This window comes from Stigmatopora nigra, chromosome 4, assembly GCF_051989575.1.
Source record: "Stigmatopora nigra isolate UIUO_SnigA chromosome 4, RoL_Snig_1.1, whole genome shotgun sequence".
Classification (NCBI taxonomy): Eukaryota; Metazoa; Chordata; class Actinopteri; order Syngnathiformes; family Syngnathidae; genus Stigmatopora; species Stigmatopora nigra.
Genome location: NC_135511.1, coordinates 11,588,502 through 11,601,335, shown reverse-complemented (window position 1 = coordinate 11,601,335; position 12,834 = coordinate 11,588,502). Strand labels below are relative to the sequence as shown.

General features: G+C 40.6%; 1 protein-coding gene across 11 annotated transcripts in view; it reads right to left on the bottom strand.

The window, feature by feature from the left end:
- The window catches only part of LOC144194985 (EMI domain-containing protein 1-like), a 37,386-nt gene that overhangs the window by 21,914 nt on the left and 2,638 nt on the right, over nt 1–12,834 (bottom strand). For all 11 annotated transcript variants that reach the window (XR_013326023.1, XR_013326022.1, XR_013326025.1 and 8 more), the window contains exons 2-3: nt 9,579–9,692; nt 9,032–9,135 (exon numbers count right to left, since the gene is read on the bottom strand). Coding sequence is in view for 6 of the 11 variants with exons in the window: in XM_077714273.1 (XP_077570399.1) it covers nt 9,032–9,135; nt 9,579–9,692 (218 nt within the window). In the remaining 5 variants the exon portion in view is untranslated. The remainder of the gene's footprint in view (nt 1–9,031; nt 9,136–9,578; nt 9,693–12,834) is intronic.

The following is a 12,834-nucleotide window of genomic DNA, read 5'->3' as shown; positions in this document are numbered from 1 at the left end:
GTGGAGAAATAGACCTGAGATGTGCCCTTATCCTGGAGTCCAAAACTGAAGCGAGAACATTGATTGAAGTCTTTAATTTGTCTTTCAGCAAACACTGGAGTCTCTAAATCCCAACAGGATCCAATCTGGCCTCTGAGATTATTTTAGGAGCCAAAATAGGAAGACCATTGAAAACAAAGTCTGGGAAATCATGTTAATGATAAGCATTTTATTTAATACACATGAACTCTTGGTTCCTGTTATTTTTGGCAAATTTCCGAGATGTTGGCTCTTTCGATTTGGTTCCCGGATACTCCGGAACTAATTAAGGTCACGCTCCACTGAATCCAATCCTAAAAAATTAAACACTGAGCTTCAAAAAACGAACTAGTGCTCAATTAAGAGTTCTGTTCTTGGGGTGTTTAGTACTGCAGGATTTTTTTTCTTAACATATAATGAAATATTTCAAAATATAAATGAAGTTTTGGCTCATAAACACTATTAACCTACTAACATTATGAATGATGCTGGTTATAGTTATTAGTTTTGCATAATCTTTGTTTTTTTATAACATTTTGAAAGCTTCCTTCCTTATGTCCCTTTTCCTTTGAAGTCACAGGGTAACAATGCCATTTTTTTGTTTTGGTTTTAGGGGAAATTGGTGCCATTAGGGTGATTATATTGTCTATTTCGAATAGAAAGGAACTAGAGCCCAAACACGAGCAGGGAGGGATAAAGAAAAACCAGACTCTAATCCTTCGCATTGTCTTGAGGCCAGAACCCATAAGGTCAGAGTTGTTTGTACAGAAAAAGGAACGGTTCATATTAAAAAGGTTCAATTGAATTTAAATCTTAGTCCAAATAGAATATAATGATAGTTAATGCCCAAATCAACCAAGGATCACTTTAGTGCTCAGTACTAGATCCTTTTCTGTAAGTTTAGCTTCTGACATACTTCACTTACATCATATTTTTAAAACCAAGGGCCTGGGACAAGGGATGTGTTCACTTTTGACAACTGTGATTAATTCAAAGCCAGCTAAATCTGATTATATGATAATGCGGTTATTAAGTTTCTTTGTTGATTTGATTTGATTTAAGAGTCAAAAAGGCCACATCCAAGCGTGATGGAAGTACAGAAACAGAGTTTATTTGTGTTTTTCCAGTTTTCATTTTTTGGGTTTTGTCAAACAAGCGCCTGCAGCGGACACTTGTGGAAGATGCTTGAGTTATTGTGCGCAACAAAACATAGTGGAACATTGTCAACTGCGCATTAATACCAGCTGAAATATTTTTTTTATTATCACAGTGATAGATCCTAAAAGTAATTGCAGGAAGCTTCACGCCAGATGTCTTTTGGTTAGAACTAATTTAGAGTACTCCGCTGAAATAAAATAAACAACCAAACTGAGCCCAGCCAAACTTGACAAAGTTTTAATCTATGTTTACCTCTGATGACTCCTAGCAAAGGAACAACACGGCCATAGATTCGGATCAAGTGAGGTGATGCGTGTGCACACGGCTTCGAAGTGTTTAGACAGGATGTGAATCCAAAAGAAATAATGCTGCTTGACATAATTATGGTCCATCACAGTTTCATCCCCACCACAGCCCTCCAAATCTGGGACATTAACTGCGATTTACTGCCAATCTGTCACTGAGACCAACTGCACCTGGTGTTTGTGACGAAAGACAGGTAGAAAAACGTGTGCCTGTGTCTTGTATTAGACATTTTCAAAGTTTTCAAACTCGTCCCAACTCATAAGCATAGTGCCCTTTCTTTGCGTACACGCCTCTCGTAAGAACAGGTGTACTTTTGAAGTGTGTTTGCAACCAGGCCTCGTATTGTGAGGAACATCCGAGGAACCGGCAAGGAACAAACTGGACTTTATTTATGGTGCTGATAGAGGTGGGGGGAGGTCAAGACGCACAATACTGGCTGCACGTTGTGGCTGTGGCATGAGTTCAACCAAAACAATAGTCCTGCAGCAGCCTCCCTGTATGAGTCCCATGGGGGCAGTGGAAAGGGTGGAATGCAGGCCTGGGTTTAGAGGTTCAAGGGTACGTCCTGTAGTTAATGAGATCACCCCGCTGGGCCCCCCAACATTGTCTTAGCGGCACTTCAACAACTAGACCACTAAAGCACAATGTGCAGGGCTCCCAGGAGTTAATCAGAACAAGATGTCACTTGAAGGAAGAAGGTGACAGAGAGTGCCACTATCTGCAATCTCTATCAACTAGCACACACTTGCCTGGTACGAGCTACTAGTTCGTACTGCCGAATGGGACTTGACCCAAAGAAATGTCGAGGGGCAAAGCAGAAACAAATACTATTCCTAATGGGGCATGCCTTACACGGTCTATTAATGCAAATGGTACTTCACTTGTTATGAAACACAACAGAGTGGCGAGATTCTAGGCTTGATAGTCAAATGGACTGCAATGTTGAAATAATTCAGAAAGTAGTAATTGTGCATTGAGGTTATTGAACATTTCGATGATGAAATATTCTAACAATTGTCCTTGGTTGTATTTTGAACAATAACTATGCAATCGGAATTACTGCTGAAGGTAAATCCCGTTGAGGTCATTCAATGGAATTTGAGATAAATTTCTGCCAGTCACACAAAAGCTTAGAGTTATACCCTTTGCCTTGCATGTCACGAGTCAAGCATATTTTTCCTCAATATGAGAGAGTGCCATTCTTAACTGCTGGATTTGTCGGGCATTTATTAAAAAATGGCTCAGTCCTATTAAGAACCCCGAGTGAGAAGTTCTTTTTGTGTTTCAATGCCTTTCTATAAGTTTGTGAAACTCATATTACAACATTCCTTGAAAAGAGTCCAACAGAAAAATGATGAGGTTTTAATCTCTAAATATGACTGGGGTATTATTCAAGGAATTATCATTACATTGAAAGATCCTCAGTTCCATTGGTAAGAAAAGATGTGTCCATTGCTGTGTCCAGAGCCAACATTACACAATAGACCTTAGACAAAGATTCATTGATAAATTTGGGAGTGTTTGTTGAATGATTTGATACTTGCTTACCCTGAATAAGATGAACAATTCCAAATCCCTATAGTCATTTGTTTCCCACACTTCTTTGTAAATCCCCCTATTTGTTTGCCATGTAAAGCAACAGCTTCATAAAGTCTTTGGGTCGTCATGTACTATTACACATCACTCTTCTCGTTTTTGGCCCTTGAATTCATTTATCTTTACAGAAGACTATTCAAAGCCAAGATGGCAAGAATGTGACCGCAGATCATCTTTACTCAAATTTGTCCAGAACTAATCGCAACCATCAGCACTGCTCCCGGCTCTGAGCCACGTGCACCTATGGAAACAAAAGTTGGGAGCGAGGAAGCATTCGAACACATACACACACCAGCAGGCGCAACTGCACGATCCAAAACTTGGCTGTGAAGAGGTGACTGAAGCCAAAGGGGGCTCGATTGTTTGGGAGGTCGGTGATTGAAGCCCATAAATGATGTCACCACTCTAAACTGCTGCTAAATCTGTGTGATGTGGCTTGTTTGCGGTTGAGAGTACATGGGAGTGGAGGCTCCAAGGTCGCCTTCATTATATCCCACCCACTTAGAAGCAACAGTCAAGCCTTGCCGTTAGCATTCAGTGTGTGCAGCCAAATAAGTTGCTACATTATGAAAACCAGTGGTGTGTTGAAAACCACTAATGCAAAAAAGAAATTCCATAGCTCAATTTAATTCTAGTCAGTAAATACTTTATGACAAAAAAACAAATCACCCATTCAGTGTCATTGCTGTTTGTTAGTTTAAAGTATTAGGAGTCTATAGTACCAAAACTAAATAAAACAAATTTGCCAAAATTAAAAGTTGTGCTTTTTGTAACCTGAAAAAGATTCTGAGATTAAGGTAAGCAAAAATAGGACAGACACGCACAGTTTGATGCCATTTTAATGGCAACAGTTGCGTTTCATTTGTGATGTTGTTCATAATGTGGAGGAAATTTATAGAGTAAATGGTCATAAAGAATACAATCCAAAAGTGGGAATCTATGAAAGCATTCGATTTGGCCAATTTTGCACTTTTGACCTACTTATGCAAAAATCTCTTTATGTCACACAGTTATGTCACATCAATTGTGGGCGACACGGTTTAACTTTTTCTTGTGTGGCAAAATGCAGCAGCTGGGTATACAAAGTCTGAAATGAATAGGGGATTAAAAGCCTTTAAAAATATAATGATGAGTCTTTAAAACCCTACAACATGGTACCAGCTGTCAAGTATTATGTCACGCTTATGTCATTCTCTGATGCAGCAGACAAAATGCATGCAACAACAATGAAGGAGGCAAACTTCTTAATAACCGCCAATCAACAGATGGCTGAAACTCTTAGACAGGGTAGGACTTTGATCCCAAAAACACATTTATACTTGCTCTCAAATGGATAAAACAGGCTAACATTAAGCTTCTGGAATTGCCTTCCTTAAAGACCGCAACCCTGTTGAACATCGGTGAAGTACGCTTAAAAGCCGGCGCCGTTCCAGGAAACCAACCAATTTAAAATTGGACTCAGGCGAGTCTGCCAAAAGACAGTTTAAATATCCAGCTACTGTAGTGCCAACAAAACTTGGGAAGGGACATTTAAATGCTTTTTGATTTGTGGTTCATATTTTTACCATTTGTAAATAAATAGACATATAACATGGATGATTTACATTGTCCTTCTGTCCAGGAAAAATAATCATTTTAATAAAGCATTGGAGCACCAAAGTAGGATGATATTCCTGCATATTACGAGAGCTTGTAAAAGTTCTGACCTCACTTTTGAACTCACTCCATGCAGTGTATTAGCTGCAGCTTTACTGCTAATACCAAAACGTGTGTGTTTGTATCTATGGCCAAGACTGAAAGTGTTTTGGGATTTTAGCACTGCTGACATGGCCTGCTTTTTATTCTTACGGTAGGAAAAAAAACAGATTTGAATGAGTTCCCGAGGGAAGTGTTGGGAAATAATAAATAAATCAGTGAGCGGATTCGCCGTTTGCAGTCTAGGAGCCAAATACATCAAACCTAATGCAGATTCGAGGTAAAAAGACCTGGATTTTTGAGTGGTACATACAGTCTGTAAAATGAGCTCTGCCATAAATATAGGGCAAAATTTTTTTTAAAAAACAAACCCAAAAAAAACTATTCATACTCTGTGGGTGAACACAAGTTGGCGGGCTGTGTTTTTCATCAGTGGGAACACAATGGGGATCTTTCACATTTTATTAGGACTGTCGTGTAATTTTGATGAGTTGCTTCTAAATACACAAAATATGTTTGAAGATAAGTGCCGAAAACATTCACCAGCTGAGAGTAATTGAGCGCTGGATCTTTGGGTTTCTTCCAGGATTTTTTAGGCGGGTCAGAAAACAGAAAAATTAATTAGGTGACATCACCTAAATGTCTTACTTATACCTATACTTAGACAGTTGAATTTGTAGCTTATTTAGTCAATGCGCAATTACATTTCATAAAAAAAATACTGCAAAATACTACTAATTCAGGCTTATTAACTATCCACACACTTCCCCTGAGAGACTCCAAGTGGACGACAGAAGGCTGCTTCCTCATGTCTGGAAGCGTGAGGTCGTCTTGCCTCAGCTTCATCTGCTTCCAGTTTGGGTCTCAACGCTTGTCGTTGCATTTGCCATTGACACCATGAAGATCAGCTGCTGTGCGTTCTTTCTGCAGCTGCCTAACTCAATGCGCCTTTGATTTTTCTGTCTCAGTAGACCTACCAATTCGATCAGGACTATGTAGGTGTGTCTAATTTAGATCAAGTGTGACATTAAGCCAATCATTGCAGACATTGCCAGGCAAGGATAACCCTTTTTGTAGTTATAGTTGATTCAAGAAGAGGCTATCATTTGAGTGAAAGGTAAGCTGCTAGGTGTCGGATTCAGGGCAATCCGATCCATGAATTACACTTCAGGAGCCGATATCCGTATTGGATCTGATCGGATGTACGGTTTCCCCATTATTTTAAATGGCAAAATTCTGGCAACCACAGCTGTCAGTAGTTTACCCCAAATTTTAAGTGTTTTTTTCTATAGTGTGGTCCATGAGGAGAAGGGAAGGAGCTCGCCCGCTCTTCTTTACCTTAGGCTACTCCTACTTTAATCACAGCTATTAAAGTCTGCCCCCTCACCGAAGTTAATCCCTCTGAAGAGCTCCATCTTTCACCAAACAAATCCTCAGAGGCAAAACTTCCAGTCTCCAAACCCACATGCTCACTTTGCCAGACACTCACACTCACATATATAATAACATCCATTCACACTGTCACTATTCCCCCACCAAGTGTGGTTGAACGATGTTTAAAGCACCGGATTTAGCGTGTAGCAGCGCGATAAGGCCCGGCAGAGCTGTGAAAATACAGATTAAGTTTCTGCGGCTTATTAAAGACAACGCGCCTCAGCCTCCCGGCCACACCGCAAATTGCATCTCAAAAACCACCGCCTCCACATGGCTGTGAGATATGTCTTGATGGGTGCCCCCCCTGCAGTGGAGCTTTGACAGCCGTGTTAATTTGAGCCTTCATTCATTCCCCCATATGCTGTGTGCATCCTGGCAACCCCCCTCATGGGACAAGGTTCATTGGTTTCTTTGATGGCTTCCGTCCATACATCAAAACACAACTAAGATATCAAGTGTCACTGATAGTCATGGTCCCAAGAGAAGATAAACGTTACGATGAGTATGAATATTGGCAATCAGCATGGCTACTGCAGTATGAGTTCGTAAAAAAATCAAAAGTTCAATTTATTTACCGACACGACTTTGTCTGTTAATAAGGACTAATTTTGGTATTTATGTTGGATGATACGCCGTCTGAAAAGACGCATTTACTTCCGAGGAATGCCAAAGCTAACCGAGCATACGATAAATCCCTGCTCCTGGCAGGCAATGAAATTTCTTCCATCTGCAAATACTTACAAACTTTTTTTTCCCTATTGGACTCAATCAGCGATAAAGACCATTATGTTCCCGGTCCAGAGGTAAGACTATATCTTCCAAACCTCATAGAAAACAATTAGAAGTCAGTAATTACAGCACTACCCTGGAATTTCAGCCAAAGTCTGAGCTAAGGCAGTTAGAAAAAAGAGCCGGTGCCTGTCGGATGTAGTGTTATCTTACCCTGCATTGACTCTGAAGGGGAGCACGCTTGGTTATGAACCCTGATGTGATGTAATGTTTTGATTTAGTAGTTTGAATGTGATAGGCCTGAAATTCTGAATGACAGCATGGCACCATCATTCCATATTATCCACCCTCATTTATCTCAGCATGCTGCCTTGGTTTTGGGAAACGCAAAACTAAAACAGCGACATGCTATTTTGACTTTGCCTCCACCGGACTGGCTAATTTATGTTTTTCGACCGATGGGAATCAGAGGGCGGTGACACTCAAGAAAACCCATCTCCATTTACCTGCATTTGTGAGTGCAGAGTCAGCATATGGAAAGTTCAGCCTCACTTTGCACCCTAAGGTAACAAGATTGTCAAAATCATGAAAAGGCCTGATGATGACAAGTGACCTGGAATGACCAGGTGAGAGAACAATAGGGGTCAAACTAGATGAGCTAACTGTACTCATCTTCAACTTTGTTTTATGTCAAACCAGTGGCAGTTTGGATGCGGGCGACATGAGCAGATGTCCGGGACGGTTTTCTTGCAAATCTGGTGCAGTCATTCCGACTCGTTACAGCCTAACCTGAGCTACCATCCCTCTTCCTATTCTATTGTTTACTAGGTGAATCCCCTCCCCTTATGGGATTCTATTGGTATGAATAGCCTTTCAGCACGAGTATCACTACTTACATCCAAGTAGCATATATTCAAGCATGTTTCACTATATCTTTCTGTTGATTTGCTCTATTGCCTTAAACCCAACTGCAGTTTCTAAACAAATATAAATATAAACAACCATAAAAAGGAGGATAGCAAACTCCCTAGTGGCACATTAAAACTGCTTTAGCCATTAAAGACATTCACATTTACGTATGATATTTGAAGTTTGTTGAAAATAAATTCAATTCAAGGTGTGAAAAACGTGGTTACTTAGAATCTTAGAAATACTTAGGAAAAACACGGCCCAGAATCCCAAAGTTATTAAGAGCTTGCCTTTCAAACTTGCACTCACTGAACTGCGTGTGCAGCTTTCATTTCCCTCTGTGGCAATAGATTTAAGCCCACACTGGGGAACGGCTTTGCCCGTGTGGCCAGCTTTTATTTTGGCTTCAAGCTATGAATGAGGCGGGTGGCAGCGCACTCTCAGGTTCGGAGGGCCCCTTAGCGGTTCTGCTCACATGACGGGGACAGAACAAAGCGCCGGTGGCCCTGATGGCGTTTGCGGGGCCGGCGAGTAAGGCCAGCGTGAATGGAAACTGTCACTTTCGTTCAGAGCAGTCTGTGATCTGAGCCACCCAAAATGGCGCTCACTTAAGTGGCTAATCCCAGCATCCCTGCTGGCTCGACAGCCCCCTGCTGCCATGACAACGTGAGGGAATCTCCTTTGGCAAAACCTTAATTGGATAATTTCCTCTCTCCTATGCTTTTGTTAAGCAAAGTCTAGTCTACTGGCGGGATTGCATTGCGACTTTAGTGATCACGTGGAGTTCACCTGCTGGTTGTTGTACAAACAGGCCCTGCATTTAGTACCACAAAACATGACCTATTTAACCACTGTAAATATTTATTGTGTTGCGTGTCGCAAAAGCCTGAAAATTGATGTTACACCCAATCGAGAGCTGAGCCAAACAGACACACCACTTCCTAAAACAGGCCATGTGTGTGAATCCATTTCATTGTAAGTAGTTTATCTAATCCCAAAATGAAAAGCTGATGAATTTCCATTTGAAAAACGGAATATAGTATATCATTTTCACACTGACTGCACCCGTTCGGACTTATTGTCGTTAGGTCTAAAACGAGAATTGCACCATGTCGTTAATCAAACTAACTTCCTTTTCAAAACCATTGCGCGGGTCAAGTAGGTCTTTCTTCCTGTTTGGTCTTACCTTCTTCACAGGCAGTCCCGCTAAATCCTGGACAGCATTTCCACTCCAGTGAGGTCACAGTGCGGTACACTGTTTTGTAGGAAGGTCTCACAACTGTCCTATAGCTAAAAAAAACACACACACACACAAAATGTAAAACCATTGCATGATTCAATTTATCACTGGTTTGAATAATAAACCTTCTACAGATTACTGGCATGGCTGTGCCAATGACATACATTTTAACAAAGGATGTGGATGAGCGATGAGACTAAGTAAACAAAGGAGGGGGGGGGGGGAAGAGGATATGCAAACATTCATGCCATTTCTTTTTGTACCGTGGCTCCCCCGTAAAAGGAGACAAGCTTTGTTTGAGAAATGGCAGCTTTTTGTTATCACTATTCTGCTTGTTTCTGGCCACGAAGAAGGGATAATTCAATTGACAAGAGCAACAAAAGAAAAGAAACTGTACCCAATTGGAAACAATGTTATGAGAGGAAAACAATGAGTGTTTGAGTGTTTGACAGCTAAATGATTGCACATTCACAAAAAAAGTGACTATGCTCACCTGCCCCCAGTACATCCCTGCGGCCAACGGCACGTCTGGTAGACTCTTTGCACCACTGTACCATTGTGCACCTGGCAAGTCACTGTCCTTGTGACTGTCTGAGGACACCAGTTTCTAAAGGAAGACACATAAAAAGGAACACTGAAGACAAGCATGTCGGAAATTCTCTCTCTGGGATACACAGAAAAAGCATTTTAACATGTAAATAATTCAAGGAGTACAATACTTGTATAAAAAAAAAAAAGCCTCATGGTTACAATAGGAAAATTAGCGTTCATTGTCAAAGAACTCCTTTGTTGCATTCACACTGTTTTAATCAGTCATGAGATCTTCAGAGGGGCATTGTAAACCATATTTACCCTCTTGTGTCTATTTATTTGCATTCAGCCTTCAGATAATGTCACCCTGGAGAGCAGACAAGATGCCATTCTGTGATAACACATGCCAGCGCAAGGTCACAAGTCTACACTGCGTCCACAGAAGCTTTGTAAGCCATTATCACAAGTATTTGACATTGTAAAAAAAGAAAACTACAAAGAAAATAACTTTATTTGGTTAGTTCAATGCTTCACATGTGTTAGTAGGCTGGAAGGTAAAAAAAAAGGTTTGAGTTACACATCTGACATATAAAACACAACGAGGCAGGTAAATCTGACATGTGGTACCAGCATTTTATGAACAACGACGTGTATAAATCCCCCGATTACATTCACATGGCAATGGCTGGCAAACGCGGAAAACTATTACTACCAGGGTGCGTGTTTACACAATCAATAACTGTGCAGCTCTGTAACTGCGAGCTCCATTTAGAAACCACAAAGGAAACTGCAGGCCACTTAGCGCGGAACTTTGTGTGTTCTGCTGCCAATGTGTTCGCAAGTGTGGGAGGGGGGCACCACCGTCTGTTTGTCAATACGCATGACCATATGTTGGTGTGTGAGGGACCAAAAGCAAGCGCCAAAGGCAGAGTACATTGAGCAGCTCCCATTAACAATCCCCACATGTGGCGCAGTGGCCGCACACAAAGATCTACATATCGACAAAAAGACACATACAATGTCTTCACTCTCCGGGCACCTGATTAAGTACACCTTGCCATTGCTAGTTTGGGTCCATTTTTCCTTTTCACCTATAATTGGAAACAGCCCTCATAGATCTTGACCGGCTCACATAGCAATGTTGATGCAGCTTTAAGGGCTGCACATCAACACTGAAAATCTCCTGTTCCAGACATCCTTTCCATTTGATTTGAAGGCAACACGACTATGACGTAAACTCAGATTTCGGTCAAGATTTGAGTACTGTGACATGTTATCTTTCAGTAATTAGATGAGCTCCAGACAAAGACCTGAAGTCCACCTTTGAAAAATGTTTAAAGCTTGTAAAAAAATTGAGCTAAGATTGAGTACGACCATATACACTTTGTTACTTCTGTCACATCATCAGTAAAATTGCACGGGCCTGTCATAACATTGCCTCCACTTTGTTTGACATATGATGAGGTATGTTCCATTCTTTTTCTGTACTTTTCCTCTTACCTTTCTCTCATCATTTTGATAACTGCTGACCTCACTTTTTTCTGTCAGTCACTGCCACTATCAATTTTTCTCTAAAAAGTTAAAGCAATCTATCTTGTATTTAAAGATTACTTCTACGTCTGCATTGTGTTTAAAACGTCTGGCTCCAGATTTTTAGGCCACATTCATCATATTATTTAGGAATTATGGTGGTACTGCGCCAACATCCTATTTAATCATCTATCTTTGTGGCACTACAGGTAGTTTTGGTCGATGTCTGTGTTCATTGTGTGTTCTCTCTTCTCTGTTTATTTCAATGTTAGATTAAAACAAAACAAAAAGGCTAAGGAAAATATATCAGCACAACGTCCTATAAATCAAGCCAAGAGAATAAAAGGAACAAAGCAATCAAAAACCTTATTTCAAAAAGATGTTCAAAGTGCAGCATGTTAGATTGTTGTACCGCCATTATAAATAATAAAATTACAGCAAGATCCATGACAACACTTCGTCTACACAGGAATAAAAAGCTACTAATCATTAGTGAAAAATGTGAGATTGTAAAGGTGATCCAGTCAGGTCAAGGAACAATTGTAGGGGTGTCCCCCCCATCCATTTATCACCCCGACAACAGATAAAGATCAATTTCCCAGGCTCTGGGGGAGTAGATGGTGGTCCACCTGGGAACAGCTTAAGATTGCCACAAGCGGGGGTGACTTTTACTAGCTTTTCTTAATAGTAATTAGAACAGAGGAAACACTAACTTTGGTGTCTGTAATAATAGAGCACTTGGCATTTTACAATTTCCGAGCAAGCTTATCTTACTGAGCAATGACGTATGACCAGACAGCAAAAACTATTTTTTCCATGCCTGGGATCTTACAAGGATACCTTCCGTCTTTCTACCTGCAGGCTTAAAAGTAATTGAGCTAATAATTACAGCATTTCTCATGGGATTTAAAAAATAAGGTCATAAAAAAAGGTTATAAAATACCATACAGACAGTCAAATCCCTTGGTTCATCCACGACAAGTATTAAACGATGATTCTTTGATGGTTTTTAGGGGTGTCTTCATGGATAATAATAATAGTCACGTCATTTCAGGGCAGTCAAGCATCCCTATTACTGCTTATGGTCTTTTATCCATATAAATAAAATAAAATGCCGCAAAAGAAATAAATCAGTCATTTCTTGAAGCCAACAGTTTGAAGATGGCATTCTGGTGAATCCTCAGCATTGGCCCATCTGGTCGCCTTGCAACTCACACAGCCTGCATCTTTCATGAGACTGCTTCGTACACTTTATATGAAAGACTGGAAAAGGAACAAGCTGGCAAACAAAGCTAAGAGGGCTGGCAAGGCTAGAAAATGTTGCTGGTGGAAAATGTGTCTTTTAGCAGGAAGAAAAGGAGCTTGACTACTGTACTAAAGCCTTTGGACTATGCATCACGAGATACATTTTTCCCCCAAAATGATGATGTTAAAATGGGTTTATGTGGAACAAAAACACACTCATAAAATAAAATTAAAAAAAAAAAAAACGAAGGGAAACTAAATGAAGGGAAACAGCTCAGGGAGGGCAAATCAAACACGGCAGAAATGCGAGAAGTTTCGTGACAGGGGTCACGTGAGGGCCTTCCCATGGGAACTCGGTCAGAGACCAAAGGCAATTATGAGACAGGCCTAATCCTATAGGATAGAGCAAGCAAGACCGAAAAAAATGGCTGACGACGCATTGC